The 26,281-nt window shown below is 39.3% G+C and overlaps 1 protein-coding gene across 1 annotated transcript in view; it reads left to right on the plus strand.

Moving 5' to 3' along the window:
• Nucleotides 1-26,281, plus strand: part of Ints8 (integrator complex subunit 8) — a 51,982-nt gene that overhangs the window by 24,043 nt on the left and 1,658 nt on the right. The window contains exons 15-26 of the mRNA XM_005381819.2: nt 2,499-2,700; nt 5,446-5,567; nt 13,262-13,446; nt 13,983-14,016; nt 15,171-15,227; nt 15,319-15,380; nt 18,157-18,275; nt 20,108-20,211; nt 21,925-21,975; nt 23,825-23,898; nt 23,970-24,034; nt 24,172-24,215. Coding sequence (XP_005381876.1) covers nt 2,499-2,700; nt 5,446-5,567; nt 13,262-13,446; nt 13,983-14,016; nt 15,171-15,227; nt 15,319-15,380; nt 18,157-18,275; nt 20,108-20,211; nt 21,925-21,975; nt 23,825-23,898; nt 23,970-24,034; nt 24,172-24,215 — 1,119 coding nt within the window. The remainder of the gene's footprint in view (nt 1-2,498; nt 2,701-5,445; nt 5,568-13,261; nt 13,447-13,982; nt 14,017-15,170; nt 15,228-15,318; nt 15,381-18,156; nt 18,276-20,107; nt 20,212-21,924; nt 21,976-23,824; nt 23,899-23,969; nt 24,035-24,171; nt 24,216-26,281) is intronic.

The raw sequence follows: 26,281 nt of genomic DNA on the forward strand, positions 1-26,281 counted from the left end.
TTTTTGAGACAGGGTCTCGCTATGCAGTTCAGGCTGGGCCTTGAGTTCACTTTGTAGCCCAGGCTGGCCTCGAACTCGCAATGATCCTCCTGCCTCAGCCTCCTGAGTGCTGGGATTACAGGCGTGCGCCACCACGCCTGGCTCTTATTTTTCATTTTGAGAGCTTGTTCGGAGGTTCTGGCAGGAGAGTGCAGCTGTGTGTACACCCTTGACCGGGGAAACAGTCCTCTTCTGTCAGGGGTGGTTGTCCTCTTTGACCAAGTACCTAGCCTGCCAGATCAGCCGAATGAGCTCTGGCAATCAATGGGCTTGACAGGTGTCACAGCCAGATCCCTTGCACATCTGTTTTTTATTTTGAAATGGGGCTTTGCTAAGGTCCCCAGGCTGGCCTCAAATTTGTGAGCCTTCTGCTGAATAGCAGGGTTAACAGGTGTGCACCACTACATTCAGCATATAGTTTATGTTATGTAGGAAGTTTGTAGTCTGTTTAGGGGAGGAGGACATCAGTGAACTGTTGGGTTATATAGGACAGTGTAATTACACAAACAGTAGTAGTTTTCTTATTCTAGACTGAAGATAGCATTTGAAGTTAGACCCCTGATCTAAAACTAGACTTCAAATCAATTAGCTAAGTAAAGATCAAGGTGAAAGATACTAAAGGCAGAAGGTGATACCATGAGGAATGCAGGGCAGTGTGTGAAGAGACTGGAACCAGTTAGCTGGGGGCGGCTTGTCGTTTGTCGTGAACTGTGACTAGGAATTAAGACCCGGTCCAGAAAGACTCCTCTGAGCTTTGTTGGTATTTCTGCACCAGCCCTCTCCTAACTGAACCCACAGCTAGTAGTCCAGACTGTTGACATCGTAGGTTTTTGTGTTTCGGTTTTTTTTTGTTTGTTCGTTTTCTGGTAGCAGGGATCAAACTCACGACCTTGTGCTTGCCAGGCAGGCGCTGTGCCGCTGAGCTAAATCCCCAGCCTGTGTTTGTTTTTGAGACGGGGTCTGACTATATTCCAGGCTGCTGTTGAATTCCTGGGGTCAGATTATCCTCCTGCCTCAGTCTTCTAAGTAGCTGGGCGTACTCATGTGTGCCATTGTGCCTGGCGCTGTACACATTGTGGTTTTCGTCGGGGCGAAGCAGTTCCTAACTTCTCGCCTTCTCTGCATAATCCTTCCAAAATGGGTCTGCCTGAAATACACTCCGAGTGTCATGTTGGTTCTCTACTCCCACCCCTCTTCACAGCTGACCTTCACCTGTCTGCTGAAGAGAGTGGGCTGGGAAGGAGGCCTGCTGTAGCTTTGTAGTAAGTGGTGGACCAAATGGTGTCAGTCTGTTGGTTTTACTACATTGGAATGTTTTGTACTTTTCATTGTACGCATCTTGCACATATGTTGTTACATGTATCCCTAGGTTGCATGTATGCTTTTAAGAATACAAGATATCGTTATTCAACAGTCAAGTGTTTCACTGTGTGAGGAATAATATCCTTTGCATTTCCTTAAAATTAACCGAAAAGTAAAAGAACTTTTCAACTACAAAATTCATACAGGAGCATAAATACTTAGACTTACTATTTTTTTTTTTTTTTTTTTTGGTTTTTTTCCGGTACCGGGAACCGAACTCACGACCTTGCGCTTGCCAGGCAGGCGCTTTGCCGCTGAGCTAAATCCCCAGCCCCTAGATTTACTATTTTAAGCAGGAAGTGAGCAAAGAATCTCTTGAAAGTTGTGCTCCAGATTGGGATTCTTACTGTCCTGCACCAGCAGCATCTGTGACACATGGGAACTTGGCAGAAATGCGGATTGGTGGTCTACCTTTGCTCTGCTGAGCCAGAAACTCTGGAGATGGGGCAGAGGATCCTGTTTGTAAGCTTTCCAGGGAGTTGTGATTCACAGTAAAGTTGCTCCACGCTGACATGAGCAGTGGAAACATAATTGGAGCCATGTGTGTACATTATGATGTTAGAATAGCCCACTTTGTAGCAGTTATTTTTTTCAGTGCTGGGTATCAAGCGCAGGGCTTGTGTGTACTAGGCAAGTACTTTGCCAGTGAGCTACCTTTCTGGCCCAGTAGGGCACACCTACAAAAGTGCAACTGAGGTGTTGATTTTAATAGTATATTTTGTTTAACTCAGTATATGTAAATTATCATTTCAACATGTGACCACTTCAGAAAACTGTGATACTTGGCATTTTTTTTTCTTTTGCCTGTGCTGAATCATTGTTCCAAATCCAGTGAGTATTTTATACTCAAGAAGGCACACAGGTTTTTAGTTTGGTTTTTTTTTTGTGTGTGTCTTTTTGAGACAGGGTCTACCTGTGCAGTCCAGGGTGGCCTTGAGCTCACTTTTAGCCCAGGCTGGTCTCAAACTGGCAGCGATCCTCCTGCTTCAGCCTCCCAAGTGCTGGAATTATAGGCATGTGCCACCACGCCCAGCCCTAGCACTCAGTCTCTGACTCTTAACGGGAAGATGACTCAAGCTGTTTTATTTCTTTTATAGGACTTTCCCCATGCGAAGCAGCTGTTCGCTGCTTGTTTGGAGTTGGTAACAGAGTTCTCACCAAAACTTCGTCAGGTCATGCTGAATGAGATGTTGCTTTTGGATATTCATACACATGAAGCTGGAGTGGGGCAGTCAGGAGAGAGACCTCCTTCTGACCTCATCAGCAGGGTGCGAGGATACCTGGAAATGAGGCTTCCAGGTAAGGCTGGTTCATAAAGCCCAACTCAGAAGTTTGGTACTCAGGTAATTCTGAAGAAAATTCTAAAGAAAAACTTACTTAACAGTTTTTTTTTTCTTCTTCTTCTTTGGCATTTTTTTGAGACAGAGTTTCACTGTGCAGTTCAGGCTGGCCTTAAACTCACTTTGTAGCCCAGGCTGGTTTCGAACTTGCAACAATCCTCCTGCCTCAGCCTCCTGAGTGCTGGGCTTACAGGCATGTGCCACCATACCTGGCCCTTACTTGACTTTTTACTGTGTATAAAAGAACATTTATTTGACTTTTTACCATCTATAAAAAGTTACTTTTCTCCTGAAACATAGTTTGGCTTTGGACTTCACTTGAGAACATTTCTAATGAGAATGTTGCTTTTGGATATTGGAGAAATGTTGCTTTTGGATATGGAGAAAACTGTTTATTTCCTAGGATTTCCATAACAAAAGGACTGGGTGACTTAACAGAAGTTTATTGTCTCACAGTTCTGGAAGCTAGACACTTGAAATCAGGTATCTCTGGCCTTGCTCCCTCAGGCTCTAGGAGCAGACCTTCCTTGCCTTTTCTGAGCTGAAAGCACCTGGCAATTTCTAGTATTTTCTTGGTTTGTAGCTGCAACATGCAATCTTGTTTTTGTCTTCATGTGGCAGTCTGTGTGCTTGTGTGTGTGTGTGTGTCTTCTGGAAAGACAGCAGGTCTTGGATTTAGGGTCTCCCCCAAACGTAAGACCTTATCTTATTAATTACCTCTGCAGAGACCTTCTTGCTTATTTCCAAGTAAGGTCACATTGTGAAGTTCCAGGTGCCTGTGAACTGTCCAACACTAGAGAGACTCCCCCTGCCCCATTCTTTTTGAGATAGCATCTTGCTGTGCTATCCGGGCTGGCTTTGAACTCCTGGGCTTAAATGATCCTCCTGGCTTAGCCTCCTGAGTAGCTAGGACTACAGGCATGTACCACCAGGCCTGGCTTACGTTGGAATTTTGAGGTACTCTGTTAAGTGTCCCTGTCTTTGGGTATACAAGTTGAAGGGTTATTTCCTCACTCCTGGCAAATGTCCTCAGACTGATTGCCAGTGGGCCAGGAATTCATTTGTGACTACTTGAGGAGCAGCGCCCGAGTGCCCAGGTCCGGTGGTGACCATCCTGCTGTGAAAGGGTACATCCTGTAAAGCGTCGTGTGTCGTGTATAGATCTTAGATAAATCAGTTTCTTACTTTCATAGGTTTTAAGTATATTTAGAGGAGTTAAGTCATACTGTACCTTTAATACTATAAGCAATAAAATGAACTGTAAAGAAGGTGTTAACACTAGGCAGGTGGCACACACCTGAAGTCCCAGGTACTCAGGAGGTGGAGCATGTTTGAGTCTCAGCCTGGCCTGGGCGTGTGGCTCAGCGATGGAACACTTGGCAGGTGTGCAGAGAGCCCTGGGTTCACCCCCCATACCACAGAAAGGTGCTCACAGTGTGCGCAGACAGTAGCGACTGCCGGCCTGCTGTGCTTTTATGGATTGATTGAATTTTTACGTTCTGATTTCCCACAGGAGGATACATAGATCACAGCTTTTAGCACTATATGTAGAATACCTTTGAGCTTTAGTGCCTCAGTGCCCCTTTGATGTCATGTCTTTATGAAAATGGGGCTGATAGGAGACTGGTGTTAAATGTTGATGGGCACATGCATCTACGAACATGTTTACTTTTAAAGGTGAAAGATTTGTTTTTCATACATGATTTTTCTTTAGAGCAAAAAGCATTTTCAACTCTTTAACATTTGTTAGTGCTGACTACCTGTCAGACATTATTCTAAGAGCTTTGAGTGCATAGCTTATGAAGTTGCTACTATTTCATTGTCTTCATTTTGTAAATCAGGTAACTGAGGCACACAGAGATTAAGGAATTTGCCAAAGTTACACAGTGAGAGTCAGGACTGTGGTTTTAATCCACCAGTCTTCTTTTTTTGTGTTTTTTTTTTTTTTCTTTTGAGATAGGGTCTTCTGTAAAAGTTCAGGCTACGTTGAACTCAGGGTGTAGTGCAGGCTGGCCTCCTTAGTGCCAGGATTACAGGTGTGCACCATCATTAGACAGGCTGAGGAGTACGGGTCCTGCAGAAAAGAGGGAGTTCAGTGTCTTCATTCAGTCTTACTGTTGTTGGTTAGGGGTCATTGTGGTGCTTTTTCCTGAACTGTATTAAATCCTGAAATTATCCACTTAGAGCCATAAAAATTGGCAACATATTATGGTGTCTGCGGTATTTATTTTCAAAGAAATGTTAAAAAGTCTAGTGACTCTTATTTAAAATTCTTCCTGGTATAGTATATATTTTGGAATGAAAAAGTGACTTTTGTATTACATTTTAATCAGAAGAATTATTGAGAGGGACAAATATATTAACAGGTTTGTTATAATTTTATATAGTTTATCTATTTCTTTGCTTAAATACCCTAAAAGTTTGTACCATACCATTTTGTGCTTTTTTATTGGTATGATCGTTGTGTGATTGTTTGAACAGATAGCAGCTCTTAGACCTCCCAGGGATGTTTGATTAATAATGGGTACCATGGCTCTCTGATGTTGGGAAGTGCTAAACTTTCTACAGAGGAGAATAAAATGTTAGTATTTTTCATCTGTAGCTTTTTTTATTCAGTTGAAATCTGAGCAGATGTTTGTTTTGTTCTCTAAATATTTTAATGTTACAATGGTAATTCCAGCTTTATTTTTCTTCCTCTTTTTAGATATTCCTCTTCGTCAGGTTGTAGCTGAGGAGTGTGTTGCTTTTATGTTAAACTGGAGAGAAAATGAGTATCTTACATTGCAAGTTCCTGCATTTTTGCTTCAGAATAATCCATATGTAAAGGTAATTAATATTTAATCTAAAGTAATTATTGGGGAGTCTGAAGAAAATAATTATTATAATGGTATTACTATAGCTGCTTAAATTTATACTACTTTGAGGACTTGTTTGGGTTTGTTTGTTTTTTTTTTTTTGGTACTGAGACTCAAACTCAGAACCTTGCATTTGCCAGGCAGGTGGTGTGCCACTGAGCTGTATCCCCGGCCCTGATTTCTATAATACAGTATAAGATAGTTGGGTTTGTAGTTAAAAGCATAGCTTTTAATAATTCAGGCACTTTGCCTTCTCTAATGCTTCTTTCTAAAGCCTATAACTTGGCAAGATGCAAATATGATTTATGCAGTTCACTATCCTTTGGTAGAATCATAACATAGTGGATGATAACTTAAAATTTCTGGGCTTTGAGTGCTACAATATGACCAAGCTGTATACCATAAAGGGATGACTTCTACCATTTTCCATTTGAACATTTAATTGTTCTTTAGAACCTAAATATTTCTCCTGTTTTATACGCCTGAATCTCATGAATTAGTAACATGTTTGCTTTTACTTACTTCATTTGCATGAAAGAATTCATTCAGTAAATTGGAGGTTAAGTTTTATTTAGTCATCTTAACTTTTTTATTTCTGTTTGATTTAATTTTATTTTTGTTAGTATATGTTTGCAATATGTAATGGTTCATTTTGGGTAGTTGCTGTATATACCCAACACATCTTTTTATGTCCTCTTCCTCTTCCTCTACCTCGTGGTTCCCTTCCCATTTGCAAAAGAGCTATCTCTGTGTTTCCTATTATCTTTTACTTTCTTTAGTCTTCTTAACTGTCTGTCCTCTGTAACCTAGAATGTTTCCTTTTTATTTATTTTTGTTTTATTGGTACATTTTAGATATACTTAGTAATAACATTCATCATATGGAATTTGTACCAGTACATGGTATATCTTGATGCTTCCCCCCATGCCCCTCCAGCCTCTCTCCCCCTTTTTATTTACAAAAGCTTTGTTTCCATTTTTTCCTCCTATTCTTTTTTTCTTATCCGCCCATTTCCCTTCTCATTTGAACATTTTCTTCCCATTTCCCAATTTTTATTATAAATTTGATCCTTATTTACACTTTCAGTTTCTCCAACCAGAGAAATAATCAGTATTGTATCTCTGTGTCTGATTTATTTCACTTAGAGTGTGGTCTCAAGGTGCATCCATTTATCTAGAAATGTCTCAAGCTTATTCTTCCTATGGCAGAGTAGTACTTCATTATATAAAAAACCTATATCTTCTTTATCTGTTCCTCTGTTGATGGGCATTTGGCTGTTTCCAAGATTTAGCTATTACAAACTGTACCACTATAAACATGGATGTACATATATTGCTGTGTTGCGATGCTTTTAATCCTTCTGGGAAGATACCCAGAAGGGGAATAATTGGGTTGAATGGGACCTCTAATCCTAGTATTTTGAGGACTCTCCAGGCTTATTTCCACAGTGGTTCCACCAGTCTGCACTTCTACCAACAGTGGAGAAGGGTTCCTTTTCCCCTACAGCCCTGCCCGCATTTGTTATTGGTTGATTTCTTGATGACAGCCATTCTTCCCAGGGTGAGATGGAATCTTAGTGTTGTTTTACTTTGCATCTCTTGAATGACCAGTAATGTTGCACATATTTTCATATATTTATTTGCCATTCTATTTTATCTGAGAAGTATCTATTCATTTCAGATGCCCATTTTTGGAGTGGGTCTTTAAATTTGGGAGGGGTTTGATTTTTTTTTTTTTTTGTTTTTTGAGTTCTTTATGTATTCTAGATAGTAATCTTTTGTCTGAGAATGAGCTAGAAAAAATTTTCCCCACACCTTGGGTTGTCTCTTCACTCTGTTGATGGTTTCTTTTGCTGTTCTTTTTAAAAAGCTTTTTAATGAGATGAGATCCCAGTTGTTGATTGTTTGTGATAGTTTCTGTGCAGTTAGGGTTTTGTTTGTAAAGTTTTTGCCTATACTAATGTCTTCCGCAGATTTAGTGTTTCTTTTTTAAAAAAATATTTTTTTTTGAGACAGGGTCTCATTGTATAGTTCAGGCTGGCCTTGAACTTGCAGTGACCCAGGCTGTGGCCAGGTTGGCCTTTAACTTGCAGTGATCCTCCTGCCTTAGCCTCTCAAGTACTGAGAGTACAGGGGTGAGCCACCATGCCCAGCTGTTTTAATATTTAAATCTTAAAAGGGTATGTTGTATATACCCAAACAACCAACTGGCTGTTTTAATATTTAGATCTTTGATCCATTAAGATTTTAGTTTAGTGCATGGTGAAAGATGTGGGTCTAGTTTTCATCTTTGGCTTGTGGAGAGCCAGTTTTTCTACCACCCTTATTAAAAAGGCTCTTCTCTTTCAGTGAAGTTGTTTGGCCTCTTGGTCAAAGATAAGGTTGATGAGTATGTTTGAAGTTCTTTCTGCATCTTCTAATCTGTTGCATTGGTCCTTGGGTCTATGATTTGTTTGTTTTTGTCCAGTACCATGCTGTTTTAATCACAGTAGTTTTGCAGTATAATTTCAAGTTAGTGATTGTGATGCCCCCTGCCTTGCCTTTGTTGACCAGAATTGCTTTTGCTATTCTAAGTCCCTTCTGGCTCCAAATGAGTCTTAGGATTATTTTCTCTATTTCTTATTTTTTTCCCCACTTTTTTTGAGACACAGGGTCTTGCAATGTCATTCAGGCTGGCCTTGAACTCACTATATAGCCTAGGCTGGCCTCAAACTCACAGCAGTCTCCCTGCTTCACCCTCCCAAGTGTGGGGATTACAGGTGTACACCACCACATCTGGCTGTTTTCTCTAATTTTGTGAGATAGGTTATTGGAATTTTGATCGGGATTGCATTATACCTGTATAACAGTTTTGGAAGTATAGCTATTTTGACTGTATTGGTTCTTCCTACTCAAGAACAGATACCTTTCCATTTTGATATCCTCTTCAGTCTCCTTTTTCAGAGTACTGTAGTTTTCAATGTAAAGGTCTTTTACTTCCTTTGTTAGATTGACTCCTAGGTATTTCAGTTTTTTGCATGCTGTTGTGGAAGGTGTGGTTTCCCTGATTTTTGTCTCAGTGAGTTTGTTATTTGTACACTGGAAGGCTCTTGATTTTTGAGTGTTGACATTGTATCCAGCTACAGTACTGAATTTGGTTATTAAATCTAGAAGTCGCCAAGCATGGTGGTACATGCCTGTAATCCCAGCACTCAGGAGGCTGAGGCAGGAGTCTGGCTGTCAGTTCAAGGCCAGCCTGGGCTACATAGTGAGTCCAAAGCTAGTGTGAGCTACAGTAATACCCTGTCTCAAAAAAAAAAAAAAAAAAAAAAAAATCTAGAAGTCTTCTGGTGGAATTTTTGAGGTCTTCTGTGTAGTGTATCATGTCATCCACAAATAATGGTAATCTAACTTCTTCCTTTACTGTTTTTCCTTTTATTTCTTTCTCTTGTTTAATTGCTCTGGCTGGTGGTTCCAAAAATATATTGAATAAGAGTGGCAACAGTGGACATCTTTGTCTTGTTTCTGATTTTTAGAGAGAAGGCTTTCAGTTTTTGTCCATTTAGTATGATATTGGCTGCTGGTTTGTTATAGATGGCTTTTATCAGATAAAGATAAAGACCATGTACTTCAGTTTTCTCGTAGCTCAACACGAATGGGTGTTGGACTTTGTCAAAAGTTTTTTTCTGCATCTATTGAGATGATCATATATATGGTTTTTGCCCTTGGCTCTGTTAATGTGGTGTATTACATTTATTGATTTGCGTATGTTGAATCATCCCTGCATCCTTGGGATAAATCCTACTTGGTCATGTTGTATAATCTTCTTGATGATTTGCTGGTATCTTATTGAGGATTGTTGTGTCTGTTCAGTAGGAAGATTGGCCTGTAGTTCTCTTTTTCGGTTAGGTCTTTCTCTGGTTTTGTATTAGGAAAATGCTTGCTTCCAGGAATGAATTTGGGAGGAATTTGGGAGGAATGAATTTGCTTTTATTTCAGTTTCATTAAAGAGTTTGAGAAGTAGCAGCACTAGGTCTTCTCTAAATTTCTTTTAGAATTCAGCAGTGAATCTGTCAGGGCCTGGGCTTCTCTTTGTAGGTAGGTTTTATATTATATCTTTAATTTTATTGATTCATACTAGTTTGTTTAGAATTTTTATATCTTTTTGATTCAGCTTTGGTAATTCGTATATATCTAGGAACTTGTCCATTTTTTCTGTGTTTTCCTTCTTACTTGAATACAGGTTCTTGAAGTAGATATTGATGATCTTCTGGATTTCTACAGGATCTGTTGTGATTTCAAAGTTTTCATTCCTAAGTGCATGGATTTGAGTCTTTGCTTTCCTTTTTTCGATAAGGTTGGCTATGGGTTTTGTGGGGTACATCAATCTGGGTTGGAGGTTTTTTCTTTAGGGCTTGAAATACTTCAAGCTGTCTTTGACTTGGGGATTTGTGTTGAGAAGTCTGCTATGATTCTGATGGGCTTTCCTTTATAGGTGATTTGCTTCTTTAGGTACTTTTAATATTCTGTTGTGTTGAATTTCTGGGATCTTGACTACTATATGCTGTGGTATAGATTTTTTTTTTTTTTTTGATCATGGCTAACTGGAGTTGTATAAGCCTCACTTAACTATATGTCAAATTCTTTTTCTCTGTTTGGGGAGTTTTCTGTCATTAATTTGTGAAGGTTTTTTTATGTCGTTTGTACTAGCTCTTGCTTTTTCATTGACTCTGATCAATCTTATGTCGGTCTTCTTTCTTTATCTTGCAACTGTTGGATTGATTTTTCAGGGTCCCTTGCTCTTTTTAAGAAATCTTGCTTTTCATGATCACTAATAGCAATCTTGTCTTCTCTATCTGTTGTTCTGTCCTTGCATTGGCTTATTCTGCTGCATATACTTTGAGTGGAATGTTTAATCTCCTGGATATCTGTTTCACTCTGTTTCATGAATTCCATTTCTTTCCTATGTTGGGCATTCCTGGTTTCTACCATTTCCCAAAGCTCCTCTTTTTTTTTTTCAGTGCCTGCTCTAGAGTCACTAGGCTTGTCTTTCATTATGGCCACCATCTCTGTAGTTATCTGAGAAATTATTTGTAATTTGATTTTTTTTAGAGTGTTGTTCATCTGTTTTGTTACTTCCACTGTTGCCACTTTAGAGGTTCCTCTTGGGTAGCTTTGGAATAGTTCTACCTCATTGACCTCTGGGTTTACCTTTGGTGAGCTGGAAGTCTGGGGTTGCATCTTGTTTGTCTTCTCATTTCTTCTTTCTTTCTTTGACTTTCTGTTCTCTTTCTCTTTCTCTTCTTCTTCCTCCTCTTCCTCCTCCCCTCCCCCTCCCTTTCTTCTCCCCTTCCCCCTTTCCCTCCCCCTCTTCCACCTCCCGCTTTCTTAATTCTTGGGTTGATGCTTATAAATTGCTCATGGTGAGTAGCTTCATTGCTAGTATTTGGAACTCTTAGGAGATGACTACTTGTCAGAGATGTCTTCCAGTGCTAGGACTACAGGTGTGCACTAGCAGCCATGTCTGACTTTTGTCATACTATTGACATTTCTCTTGTGTCTGTGTAATCTGACAAGTTATTTGTTTACCCGTCTTCCCTACAAAATGATGAGCTTGAGGGTGGTTACTTTTTTATATTCTTTTGCTCTGCGTGTCTAGTATATGTACATGCTTATATAGGTTTGTGGAATTCAGTTGGTTTTTGAGGTCTAAAACTTCTGAAATTTCATACTTTTATTAAATTTACTTATATATAGCACTTTCAGTGACCTCAAGTAAACATGTGATTCCTGACAACAGGAAATGAACCAAGATACAGAGCTCAGTGGCCCTGGCATGGTAAACAGCCACAGGTGTTACGATCCCAGGTGTTGGAGAAGAGTGTGTTCAGTAGATGTGCAGGGTAACATATCCTGCTAGACCATGGGTGCCTGGTCCCCATTCACATAACACAGGGAATGTGTCATTTTCACTAGCTTTAGAGATTATCAGCATTCTTGTTAATTTTCTTAGGCATGATCATAGAGTTATTATTGTATGGGAGAATGTCCTTATCCTTAGAAGATGTAAATTGCAGTTTTTAGGTGTGAAATAACATGTCTGCAACTTAATGTTTTAATAAAACTATTTAGATATAGACATAAAAAGCAAATATGGCAGAGTATTTACAACATGTCAGGTACTTACTGAGCTATTATTTTCATTTTTCTGTTTGAAAATTTTCATAACAAAAAGCAGAGGAAAAAAGTGATGAATCAAACTCAGGACCTTGTGCTTGCCAGGCAGGTACTTATGCCACTGAGCTATATCCCTGGCCCCAAGAAGTATTTTTAGTGATGACAATTTATTTGAAAACGTGAAAATGAGTGAAGGAGAAACTGGCCCTGCAGAGCAAGCTTGGGCTGTGTGAAAGAGGAAGAAGCCAGATAAAAGAACACCCTGGCGGACGCAGGGTGGGCTGCAGGGAGGAAAACCACAGTGGCCAAAAGTAACAATTTTCACCTTGTTAATAACCCTGTCTCCTTAAAGAAGCCACCTGAAGCAGGCTGAGACCCACAGGAATACTTTCTTTTAGGTCCAGTTTGGTAGGAACTGGGGTTTTTGTGATGAACTTGAAATTATCCTTGCCATTGTACCCTCTAAAAGAGATCATGCCGGGCTTGGTGGTGCACGCCTGTAATCCCAGCACTCGGGAGGCTGAGGGCAGGAGGATCGTTGCAAGTTCGAGACCAGCCTGGGCTACAAAGTGAGCTCAGGGCCAGCCTGAACTGCTGAGTGAGACCCTGTCTCAAAAAATAAATAAATAAAAGAGATCATATGTAAGATTAATGAGAGCAGGGGGAGAGGGCCCCTCTTTTGCTTTGAAATGGGCTTATTTTTGGCTGTGCTTTTAGATCTCTCACTTTGTATTTTCGGATTGTACCTGTGTCTTAGGTCACTAAGGCTACCTTTAATCAAATTGGCCACTCCCTCTGATCACGATCAGTCTTTTCTTGGTGCCACCTTATCCTGTGGTAGTTCTATTCATCTTGTTAGTATTTTCCTTAGAGAAAAGTTGCTCTGAAGATTAAGAGTGTAGTTGGGTAATAGAGCGCGTGGGTTCAATCCTCAGCACCGAAAAAGAAAAAAAGAGGGAGAGAAATTGCTCTAAATCTTGTTCTGCCACCTTTAATTTCCTTACTTTTTACTCACTTTAAAAATCATTAAAGGCAATCTGTCTCTGTGTGTGCATGTATAATCTGAGCATTATGTTAATCTCACCTCTGTGGTTTCACTGCAGTAAACATTGTGTATGATTTCATTGTGGATGTTGTAAAAAGAGAAATACAGAAATACTATGTTTCTTGAACGCTTTTTCCCTTAATAGATCACATACCTCTGCGTTGTCTCAGTTTTGTCCTCATTAGATGCTTATTTGTTTTTGTTCTCATTAGATTACACTGTAATTGTTCAGAAATGATGACGTTTATATGGTAGAATCAGAGGATCTTCTTCCTCAGAGAGATTCAGATCTGTCAGCAGTAAACCCTAAACTCTTCAGAGGTTGTGTTGAATGCACAGCACAAAATAACTGCTTGGTGTGTGGGGGCAGTTACCCGCCTTTCCTTTAGTGTGCCCTAATAACAGGCCTGTCGTGTCTGACATATGTTATCTTTCCTGTGTTTTGTTTGTTTTTTTGTGTTACAGCTTGGACAGCTTTTAGCCGCTACATGCAAAGAACTTCCAGGACCCAAAGAGAGTAGACGGACTGCTAAAGACCTTTGGGAAGTTGTTGTTCAGATCTGTAGTGTGTCTAACCAGCACAAACGAGGAAATGATGGCAGAATTAGTTTAATAAAGCAGAGGGAATCTACATTAGGTATAATGTATCGGTATGTACTGGTATATTGCTGTAAATTTAAACATTTTTTATTTTTCATACTATTTCAAACTGTCTGTATGGTTTCAAGAACATCTACCTTTATCTTATATGCTTGTATCATAAAGAGTGATAATCTTAAGAATTTTATGGTGATCCTGTTTGGTGGATCTGTTTGTATGGCCACCTTCACTTTGTTCCTTCAAAAAGATTATCAGTAATTTAATAAACTGGAATTCAAAATCAACAGTGTCAAAAAAAAAAAAAAAACCAGCCAAATAAAACCTCCAACAAAATAAACAATGTCTAATGTTGGCTAGCACTGATGAATAATTCACATGGGATTAAAACAGGATAAAAATATTTGGTTATTATGACAGTAGAATATACTCCTTTCTATATATGCAGAATTGGAGGATTAGTAATAACATAACCTAACCTGACCTAACCTAACCTAACTTAACCTAACCTAAATTTACCCTATAACTTGTATTCGTGGTTTTTTAATATCTGATATTAAATGTGTTTTAAAAAACTTTGTTTTTGTAGGAGTGAACTTCTTTCTTTTATCAAAAAATTACGGGTGAGTTTTATTAAAATTGATTTAACTATTGCTGGTTTTTGTAGAATGACTGATAGTATTATGTGCTTTAAAGTCTGATTAGAATACTAAAGTGGCCTATTAATGTGCTAATCTTCAGTGATCCTTATTGAGGATAGGAAAATCCTTTTTTTTGCTACTGGGAGTCAAACTCAGGACCTTGCACTTGCCAAGCAGGCACTTGTGCCACTGAGCTACCCTCTGACCCTCTTTTTTTGGGGGGGTTGTGGGGAGGGTCTCACTGTGTAGTTGAGAGTGGCCTTGAACCCACCATGTATCCCAGGCTGGCCTCGAATTTGTAGCGATCCCCCTGCCTCAGCCTCCTCAGTGCTGGGATTGCAGGTGTGCCCCACCATGCCTAGCATTTACCATGTTTTAGTAAAGTAGGATAGGTGTTTACTAAATTGTAAAATAGTCTATAATAGAGCTAAATGTTTGAGGACTGGCTTTTAATTTTGCTCAGTATGATTAACATCATTGTCTTAATGGTTATCACCTGGCTTTTATCCTTAAAGTGCTATCTTCACTTTTTTTTTTGGTCTTTTTGAGACAGGGCCTTGCTATGCATTTCAGGCTGGCCTTGAGCTCACTTTGTAGCCCAGGCTGGTCTTGAACTCAGAATAATCCTCCTGCCTCAGCCTCCAGAGTGCTAGGATTACAGGCGTGTGCCACCACGCCCAGCCTTTGAGCAGCTGTTTTAAGGAATAAGAAAGTCAGCTTTTGAGAGGTAGTGGAGTGTTAGTGAGAAAGAGATCACAAATCCTTTGAGAAGCCTGAGGCTGCAGCGCAGTGGGCAAGCACTGTCTTAGCAGTGTGAGTTCCTGGGTTTGTTCCCCAGCACCACAAAGTCACACAGACGAGTTATGAGGAGACAGCTTGAAGTCAGTGCCATCAACCAGATGTCTGCATTGGTGACTCATGGGAAGTGTGTGTTGTGATTTTTTTTCATATTAAAGATAATGTTGATCTTTTGTGTATTCTAAACTGTAGCACATGCTAAATTCCAAAAAGGTAAGGGTCTTTTCAAAGAAAATACTTGGTATCTTTGAGATCAACAGAAGAAATACTTTTCAAAAATGTGTGTATGTGTGTGCATATGTATATACACATATAATTTTAAGACTTATTTCTTACAGGAGCCATTGGTTTTGACTGTTATTTTATCGCTCTTTGTGAAACTTCACAATGTTCGGGTTAGTATTTTGTAATTCATTTTAAAAATTTCAAAGAAACTTCTTTTAAATAACACCTTTTTAAATTGTTTTTGGTTTTTTGTTTTCAAAGGAGGACATTGTGAATGACATCACAGCCGAACACATTTCTATTTGGCCGTCTTCCATTCCAAAGTAAGTAGAGGTGTAGCTCATACTATATTAAGTTAATTATATATTTAGAAATCATTCTGACTGGCATAGATACCCTCAGATACTTTAGTTAAGATGACAGATCTGTTAAGGTTCTATAGATAACTTCGTGTTTCTGTCTTAGAGTAATTGTCTTTATAAGACTAAGTTATGTCAGTATAAGATAGAGCAGATTTAAGGGGCTCTGATTAACTAACAGTGAGTAGAATTGGAAGATCAGCAGTCTATGTGAGAGGGGTTTGTCATTTCATAAATCCTTGAATTCTTCTTAGGACTCTTCTGATACTGAGGTTATCAAACTTCCCCGGTCCTTCAGCTGACACAGAAACTTCTTTAATTACTTTAAGAAATCTTTCCTCTTACTTTCATCACTTGAAAATCTCAGTTAGAAGACAGGCTAATTTTTTTGTTTTTGAGACAGGATGTTGCTATGTTGTGTAGGCTGATCTTGAACTTTGAACTTGCTGGGTAGCCCAGGCTGGTCTTAAATTTGTGAACTTCCTGCCTCAGCCTCCTGAGTTCTGGGATCGTGGACTTGCACCAAATGTTTTTTCTTTTTTTTTTTTTTTTTTGAGAGAGAGAGACAGAGAGAGAGTGTCTCACTAAGTTGATTGAACTTGCAGTCTTCCTGCCTTAACCTCCAGAGTGCTGGGATTATAGGTGTGTACCACATGCCCAACAGTGAAGTTTTGTTTAGGGGAGAAAAACAGTAATTTTTTGGGAGAAGAAACTACGTTTTGCCTTTTCCTATATGTAATAGCTTTTCATATATGTAATAGCTTTTCATATAGGAGAGTCGGTTTGTCTTCTGTCAGAAGTTCCCTTGCTGCCCTTCCTCCCAGTCTTTGTTGTAATAGCTTTTCATATAGGAGAGTCCGTTTGTCTTCTGTCAGAAGTTCCCTTGCTGCCCTTCCTCCCAGTCTTTGTGTTTCATCACTAAGTGGCAGATCCTACCTGTATTTTGTTGTTCTTAGTGTCTTTGAAGAAGAAAAGCTCTCAGTAGGTGGGGAGGGGAGGCAGGCAGTGCCGTGAGCGGCAGTGGTTTGCTCTCGTCGTAGTTGTAGAGATTGGAAGCAGCTGTACCTCAGGTTGGGGTTCGGAGCGTCAGGAGGTGACACTGTCCTCTGTTCACTGAGGCTAGTTCCCAAAGGGGCCCCGTGCCGGTGAAGAAAAGATACCTGCACCACTGCATTCTGCGCACAGCTTCCGTCATAACGTGCTTCTGCCGCTTTTTTCCTTTGTAGATAGGGTCCTGCTTTGCAGTTCAGGCTGGCCTCAAGCTCACCCTCTGGAGTGCTGGAATTACAGACATGTGCTACTGTGTCTGTCTTTTACTTTTTATATAAGTTTTTATATTAAGTAATACAAAAATCGGGTAGAAAAAATGAGAAATTTTGTTGTTTTGTTTTTTGTGCTGAGGATTGAACCCAGAGCTTTGCGCATGCTAGCTAAGTGCTCGCCCACTGAGGTACATCCGCTGTTCCCGATTCTGCCTTTTTAGTTGCTGGCTTTACTAATTGTATTTATCACCTCTCTCACCCAGCTTTAGACTAATAATGATTTCCTGTTTGTCTTGGTAAATGAGGCAGAAGAATGGTTTATCATAGGTTCTCTGAGCTATATCTCACTGCTTGCTAGGTATGTGACCTTGGTTAAATTGCTTTCTGTCCCAAGTTCCTTGTGTCTAAAATGTGTGGAAGAACAGTACTTACTCAGAATTGCAAGGATTAAATATGTTAATACATTTTCCAAGTGAGCTGCGTAAAATAACGCACATGACTGGCTTAATTATTATCTTCATGATGACAGTACTTTAAAAAGTAAATTGACCCAGAGAAAATAAAATATGCCTGAATGTTTGACCAGAAAAGGTATTTCTTTTGATCGAAGGTCTTTATTGAATTCCAAGAATTGCGTTCTAAGAATAATGAGAATGGCACTGGATTTTAAAACATACTGGTACCTAGATAGAATTCGACTTGATACTTTGTAATTTTGTCTGTAACATATAATAATAAACCAGTTTAAATCATTTAGTTGTAATGAAATGATTGGTACTTGGTAATAGTGCCGGAATTACCTTCCCTTTGTTTTGAACACAGTGATAACTTACGTAAAGTCTGACGCTTGGGCAGCAGAAGTACTTTTCCAAATTCACCATGTACGTGAGGAGCCATCACAAGACCCTCATGTAGGCCTGGATCTAGAGCCTACGTTTTCTACCTCTGCTTTCAGGAGGGCAGATTAGCTGTGTTACCTGGGCGCTGGCCAGGCTTTTATCCTTACAGCTCCATCTTCTAGTTCTGTACCTCCGGACTCCACACTGACCCGAGCTCAGAGGAGGCGGCCCTGTTTCCTGCCCTGTGGTCTCCGTTGCTACTGAAAGCACTGCCAAGGCGGGCTTGCCTCATTACCTCATTCCATCCTCAGCGTCAGTGCGACCTCCCGGGGGGCAGTCAGTCACTCTTGCAAGATGCCACAGATAGACTGAAGGCCACGGAGCAGTGCTGTTAGTGCCTGATCCCTTGTGTTTCATAGCTTTTCCGAGATATCAGAACTTAAAAAGCATTTGAGGAAATTTTGAGAGTCTTAACTTTTTTTTCCTATAAGTTAATAGTAATAGCAGAGATAAGGATTTTATATTTATAGCTGCAGAAATTTTGGCTGAGCCTTTTGTGGGTGTGTTTTCAATTAGTGCATGTTTGGGATTGGAAGTTGACTTCAAAATAGGGATTAATATTAATTATCTTTCCTTTAGCCTCCAGTCTGTGGACTTTGAAGCTGTAGCAATCACAGTGAAAGAGCTAGTTCGTTACACGCTCAGTATAAATCCAAACAACCATTCCTGGTTAATTATTCAGGCAGACATTTTTTTTGGTAAGTGAGCTGTTTGGTTGCTTTGTGTTTTGTTTTTATAGCATTCCTGGAAGTAAAAATAAATATGATACAAATTTTATTACAGTATTCTATTAAACTTTATTAGGTTTTTGTTTTTGAGTTACTCGTCTTTCTTGCTAAGAGTAAAGCTACTAACTTTTTTGGTGTGGAACCTTTGGTTTATTTTTTTTATATTTATATTTATTATTTTTGGATTTTGGTTTTTTTCTGGTACCAGGAATCAAACTCATGACCTCGCGCTTGCCAGGCAGGCGCTGTGCCGCTGAGCTAAATCCCTAGCCCCAAACCTTTGGTTTACATGTGTTTAATGGTGACATTTTAAATAAAATAGTGGTTATTTTTTCATGTGAACAGTTGGTTAAATCTTCTGAAGGAATGAGGGTGAGGTTTTGTTTGCAAAACTGCTGCTTAACAGTCTCATGCGGTACTGTTGGTGATTACTTGTATTTTTTTTTTGTTTTTGTTTTTGTTCTTGTTTTTTTGTTTTTTTTCTGGTACCGGGAACCGAACTCACAACCTTGCGCTTGCCAGGCAGGCGCTGTGCTGCTGAGCATATCCCCAGCCCCTGATTACTTGTATCTTTAAAAATGGATTCCTAATCTCCCACCACCAGTTTTATGTGACAGGATTTTCCAACTTGATAGGAAATTTCAAATATTTCTATTATCATTCAGATCAAATAAAATTTCTGACTGGTGTCATTTCAGGATCAGTTTTAAAAGTTTTTTTGTTGTTGTTTTGTGTGTGTGTTTTACTGGGATCAAACTCAGGGGCACCCTCCCAGCCCCATTCACCCATTCATTTATTATTTATTTTTTGAGGCAAGGTCTTGCTATATAGTTCAGGCTGGCCTTAAACTCGCTATATAGCCTGGGCTGGACTCAAACTTACAGCAATCCCCCTGCCTCAGCCTCTTGAGTGATGAGTTGATAGGCATGCGCCTCCATACCATTTTTTTTTTTTTTTAAATTTAAGACAGGTCTTGTGCAAGTTGTCCCGGCAGGGCTTGAACTTGTAATCCTGTTCTTGGCCTCCCAGAATGCTGGAATTGTAGGCATGTACTCCTACACCTGGCTTTGGGAGTGATTTTTCTTTTTTAAAGAGAAAATTGGCATTTTAAAGGTAGGGGAAATAGTGTAGTGAATTACCATTTATCTGCCGTTCAGCCTTAGTTGTAGCTAAGTATGGCCAGTCGTGTTTCTTCTGTATTTGTTCCTACATTATTCCTTTTTCCTTCAGAGTGTCCTGAAGCAAATAATGGCTGATTTGTTTGTTTGTTTGGGTTTTTTTTTCATTTTGGTACCACAATTGAACTCAGAACCTTGTGCTTGCCACTGAGCTATATCCCCGGCCCTGAGCTACATCCCCAGCTCCATAATGGCTGATTTTTAATGTTCATTTTCATCCCAGTACCCAAAGGAATATACCACCAAGACCTTCATATCTAGTTGCCGAGTGGATATACATTCTGAACTAGCCGGAAGATTGGGATATAGTTCTAGTTTGCACATGTGGGAAATAAGTACCTCCAGATACTAAATTCCGCACTGTAAAATTTGGTGAAAAATCTGAGCTAAATTTTTTTGTCTAGTCAGTTTTAGAGACAGTCTGTTTCATTGCTTGTTAAATGTGATGGAAGGTAATAAAGGCAGTTTTTTTTCAGTGTTGTCCTATGCAGAATAGCTTTTTCTCTAGATCTGTGTTCTGACCCTGCCTTTGCCAACTCATGAAGTTACACCCGATTCCTCAAGAAGAGCCCATTTCTCCCAGCTGTTGATTTAATGACGTTGTTTACCTGTTTTCTGTTTCAGCAACGAATCAGTACTCAGCCGCTCTCCACTACTACCTCCAGGCGGGGGCTGTCTGCTCCGATTTCTTTAATAAGGCGGTGCCCCCTGATGTCTATACTGACCAGGTAAACTGCTTGGTGGGTCGGCTTGCTTCTTGCTACCTTTACATGTTTTCCTTCTGCCCTCGCCTTTTCAGTTTTTATGAGTACACATTTGCAGTACATAATAATCTGACTCTCCTGTGGAGTTGGTCACGTACGTAACACAGCTTAATTCTTTTTTCCCTCCCCTTCCCGCCCTTCCCTTGCCCTCCCTCATCTCTTGGTCTCCTTCCCATTTGCAAAAGATCTGTCTACCTACTTCCTGTTGTCTTCTGTTTTTAAAAATTTCACTGTTTATATTTTGAATTTTTCTTTAACTGATTTTAAACTCTCAAGTTGACAGCTTTGGGTCAGATTGTGCTCTGTATTTCTTTTTTTTTTTCCGGTACCAGGAATCGAACTCACGACCTTGTGCTTGCCAGGCAGGCGCTATGCCGCTGAGCTAAATCTCCAGCCCCTGTGCTCTATATTTCTAATGCTCATATTTTTAATGCCCATTGGTGCTTTGATTTCTCCAAGACTGATTTTAGTGTTTTACTTTACCAGGTTCCCCTCCTAGTAAACTCACTTGCCCTTCCAAGAAACAACAACAAAAAACCCCTAGAAAACTTAAAAATACCACACACTTTTATTTATTGAGTTGACTCATCCCAAACCCTGAGCACTACCCTTTTCTTTTCCCTAATTTACTGATCCCAGAACCAAAGTCCAACTCTCAAATCATTTTTATGGTCTTCTGAATCTCCAACTTTTCCCCTTACTCTGTGTGTGTGTGTGTGTGTGTGTGTGTGTGTTTAAGGCAAACCAAATGATGTTTTGATACACATAGAGAAATAATTGCATCAGTCAAACAAATCCATCAGCTTCCATTTATCCATTTTTTGTGATTGAATGTGTTTCGTGTGCACCTAAACACACCTAATCACAAAAGTTGGCAAAACCAGATTCAGAACATAGATCTAGAGATAAAACTATACTGACTCAGGACAAGACTGAACAAAAACCTGCCTTTATTACCTTTAATCACATTTAAAAAGGAATGAAATAGATTGTCTCCTAAAACTGACTAGACAAAAGAATTTAGCTCAGATTTTTCACCAGATTTAACAGAGCACCTAAAATCAGCAGATTATATAGTGTAGTTTTTTGGGTTTTTTTTGAGATAGCATCTCACCGTGTAGCCAAGGCTGGCCTCATGGTAGTCCCGCCTTGGCCTTCCAAGTGTTGGGATTACAGGCATGTACCCAGCTGTAGCACAGTATTATTAGTGTGTATGTGTGTGTATGGTCCCTGGGATTGAACCCAAGGCCTTTCCCCTGCTGGGCACATGTTCTACTAGTGAGCCACATCCCTAGCTCAGGGACACATTGTTATGAACTGTATTCCTTACACTGAGTATTAGATCACGAGACCTATTCCACCTACTTGCAACTTTGTGCCCTTTGACCTACTTCTTCCCGCATTTCCTCCCCCTCCCACCTCTGGTATAGAATTTGGTTTCTTTTTAAAATGCATTGTTACTTCCTTTGATGTAGGCCACTAGTATAACTTAGCAAATGATACTTTCGGGACTTAAATAGCATCTGAAGTAAGATTTTACATGTCTGATAGCTTATGTTTATAGCACTTGATGCACAGCAATAGTGGAAAGTCCTGTCCCTCCCGTATCAGAGTAGTACATTTATTAAAATCAGTGTTAACTAGATTTTAAAAATCACTATAATTTTGTTTTTGCAGGTAATAAAACGAATGATAAAGTGTTGTTCTTTGCTGAATTGCCACACACAGGTTAGTTAATATTGGCTTATTTTCATGTATGTTAGGAATAGTTATAGAAACTATTGGACTGAGAAATAACTTCCTTTTTATGTCAGAATTGCTTAAATTTATGGTGTTCAAGAGCTTGACATATTCTTTAAATTTACTTTAGAAGCTTACAGAATATTGACTAAAATGAAAATATGAATTAGAAAACATTAACCTTTGAACCTCCTAAATGGAAAAGAGGCATTCTTAGGTTTTCTTATATTTAACATTATATATTTATATTAGTCATTGCAGAAATGTAAATCAAAACCCCCTTGAGGTACTACTTCACTTCCCCTAGGATGGCTGGAATCAAAGACATCTAGTAACAGCTACTGGAAGGGTGTAAAGAAATTAGAGCTTCCTGTGCTGGTCAGACTGTACAGTGCTACAGGCTTTAGAAAACAGTCGTCAGTTCCTCAGAAAGTTAAACATAGGAGTTACCGTATGACCCAGCAGTTCCAAGGTAAATATCCACGAGAATTGAAAACATACCTCCACAGAAATAGTTACACATGAATGTTCATGGCATCAGCATTCACAGTAGCCAAGAAGTAGAAAAATCCAGTGTTCATCAACTGGTGAATGGCTAATAAAATGTGGTATAGCCACACAGTATATTACTCATCTATAAAAATGAAATATGCTTATCACACTCCAACATGGATAAACCTTGAAAGACTATGCTAAGACACAAGCCACATATGTATGTTCACAATAAGCAGATTTATAGACAGATTAATTTGCAGACAGATAATTAACAGAGGCATCAAAGAAGGAATGGAGAGTTACTTACTGCTAATGAGTAGGGGGTCTTTTCAGAGGGTGGTAATGAGAATGTATTAGAACGAAGTGGTGGTGATGGGTGTATGGTTTTGTGAATATACTAAAAGGCACTGAAGGAGCCGGGCATGGTGGTGCACACCTGTAATCCCAGCACTCGGGAGGCTGAGGCAGGAGGATCGTTGTGAGTTCAAGGCCAGCCTGGGCTACAAAATGAACTTAAGCCCAGCCTCAACTGCATAGTGAGACCCTGTCTCAAAAAGACAAAAAAACAAAACAAAAATAAAAGCCACTGAATTGTGTGCTTTAAGAGGATAATTTTCATAGTAAGTGGAATTTTTTTTTTTTGGTACTAGGAATCAAATATAGTAAGTGAATTATATCAATAAAAATATTGCCAATATTTTTTCAAGAGATTAACATTGTGACCTATATAATTGACTGAAATACTTACGTTAAGCAGATTGGTAGCTTGAAATTTGTCAGTAGAGCTTCTGTTCTTCCCAGCAGTGAAAGGTTTAATTGCATGTTATGTCTTTGAATATCCTGACACTTTTACTTGACAGTTTTCCATTCCCTTCAGTTCAGTTTTTTGAACTGGCTATTTGCCAGCTTCTCATTCAGATAAATAAAGCTCTAAAAATTTATAGTGTATGTCACAGATGAAGAAAATACTGGTTAGACTCTTGGGTAAAGGTGTTTGAAATTCAAATTGGATGGAATCCATAAATATCCATTTGGTGTGTTCTGCAAGGCTTCTTAAAAATAATACTTTTTATATAAGAAAAATGTAAGATTCCCCAGTATGGTGGTGCACCCCTGTAATCTCAGCACTTGGGAGGCTAAGGCAGGAGGATCACCATAAGTTCAAGGCCTGCCTGGGCTACATAGTGAGTTCAAGGACAGCTTGGACTATGTAGTGAGACCCTACGTAGTGAGACCCTGTCGTAAAACGTGAAAACGAAAGAATGATTAAAGATTAACCTCCAAAGCCAGGTGAGTCATTGTTACATGAAACCATTTCATTTTCCAATCTTTGTTTATGTAGGTGGCAATTTTATGTCAGTTCCTCAGAGAAATTGACTACAAAACAGCCTTTAAATCACTGCAGGAACAAAACAGGTATGAGTGGTTTTTTAAAATAAGTGGTTGTTTTCTGCTTACGGAAGTAGTAACTGAGTTCTCTTTTTCAGTCATGATGCTATGGACTCTTACTATGACTACATTTGGGATGTTACCATCTTGGAATACTTGACTTGTATCCTTCTATCCACATTTGTAATCTTTTAACAGTTCATTTCTGTAAATTAAATTCCTGCATACTATGTATTTTCCAAATCAAAATTGAAAAACCATCCTGAGATCAGACTTATTATTCTTAACTTATTTATTCAGATCTTCATCATAAAAGAGGAGAGACGGATAAAAGACAAATTGCTGTAAGTTACCTTACACCTTTTCTTCAGTGATATACTTGTTTCCAGATTTTAAGCATTTAACATTTGTAACAACAAAAAACTGCCCAGTTACTGCCAGAATTTAGTTACTAGTGTTTTTTTTTTATTTTTTATTTTTTATTTTTTTTATTTTAAAGAATAAAATAAGGATAACATAATAATAGGGGGGACTTAGCGAATTACAGACAAAATGGTAGGAAATTATCAATGGTTATCGTTTTACATATTATTGCCTACAAAATAGTTTCTCAGGAAAACAAATAGACAAATAATAGTGAGTTACAGACAAAAGAGATAGGAGATTATCAAGAGTTGTTGTACTATACTTTGGTATCTTCAAAGTGGCTTCTAAAGAAAATAAATAGAGCTATACATGAGTGACCTATTGAATAATCATTAACTATTCTCAATGGTTGTTGTAGGAAACACATAATAATAAACATACATCCATTTATGAACTAGGATAGGAACATTACAAACTTTACACAGTTATGGATAGATTAGTAGGAAAATATCAATGGCTGCTGTAATATGTGGTGGTATCTTCAGAGTGGTTTCTCAGGAAAGTTACTAGTGTTTTTTAAAAGATCCTTTTTTGATAGTGTAAGGTATTAAATTTCATTTTAGAACATTAGGTCATGTTATTTCTGTGCTGTAAATCTTCACAGGTTTCTCCTCTCACAGAGTTCTTATGATTGGTACAGAACCACATAAAACTCGGTCTTTGGCTTACCCGTCTGATGCCCTCCCCCTTGTTAACTTCTCCTATGCTAGTCACCCTCAGGAGGCTTGAATATTGCAAGAACATTCATTCCCTAATTAGGGGACTTGGAAAGATTCTTTTCCAGAGTATTCAGCTACCTTTAGGTATCTCCTCAGTGGTTGCCAGCTTGGTCTTCCTTTCCAGACCATCTTACAATGAGCCTCCCACCCTGCCACCCCCTGATCTGTTTCCCTGTGAGGATAAGCAGTTTGTTTGCTTGTAGCTGGTAACTAGAATAGTGCCTGGCATGCGCCTCATAGGTGAATTATTACTGGCACTGGTGCCTCTTAGGTGAATTATTTAAATTTGAGTTAAGGGCCAACACATTTTAAAATTTTATATTAACTACCTACCATTTGTTTCATCTGTAACCACTCATTGCAGATACGCTTCAATTTGGACCATAGCTTTGCTCTTCAACTACATTGTATGCCTGGTTAAGGAAAGAAACCAATAACAGCACCTTAAAAGAAAAATAAGCCAGGCGTGGTGGTGTACACCTATAATTGCAGCCCTCGAGAGGCTGAGGCAGGAAGATTGCTGAGAGTTTGCGGTCAGCCTGAACACACAGCAAGTTCAAGGCCAGCCTGAACTGCATAGCAAGACCCTACCTCAATTTAAAAAAAGAAAAAAAGATGAACATGAATAGCCCCCTTGATTGGAGACTGCTCTTTTTTCCGGTTTACCTGGAGCGGGGAGGCAATTGAAATTTCCTTAGCTCTCCTTTACCATTTCCAGACCATTTTTACTTGTGTCATTTTCTTAAGCCCCTTCTTTGAAACATACTTACCTTGTTTCACCTAAGCTGGCTGTTTTTTTCCTGTATGTGCATCAGAAAGACAGCATCACAGCAAGGCTCACAGGATTTTGCCAACCTCCATTGCAGTGATTATCACCTCTTCTCTGTACCAGCCACCTACAGCCATAGCCATGTCAGCCATGGTCATGTAGTCCCTTTTGTCCGCCTCCTTCCCTCCTCACCCTGGGTACAGCCAATGCTAGTATGTGCGCTCTGAGCAGACTGTGTTGTCTTCGGTGAGGCTCCCCAGGTGGTTGGAGAACTTCAGCGGGTTCACTGTCAGAATTATTCTTTGACGAATATTTCAGCATCTTGTGGATATTGTTTACCTGTCCTGGAAGAGTTCTGGTCACTGAGTCTTCTTAGAAAAAGTCCTGAACTGTACCAGCATGCCCTTACTAAACCGTGGTCTCCAATGTTAGACCCCTTCCCAGCTTTTTAAATTGTTCTACCTGTGACTTGTTAATAAGTAATCTACTTTTTTCC

The sequence above is a fragment of the Chinchilla lanigera genome, unplaced genomic scaffold (assembly GCF_000276665.1).
Source record: "Chinchilla lanigera isolate Chin_1 unplaced genomic scaffold, ChiLan1.0 scaffold00016, whole genome shotgun sequence".
Lineage (NCBI taxonomy): Eukaryota > Metazoa > Chordata > Mammalia > Rodentia > Chinchillidae > Chinchilla > Chinchilla lanigera.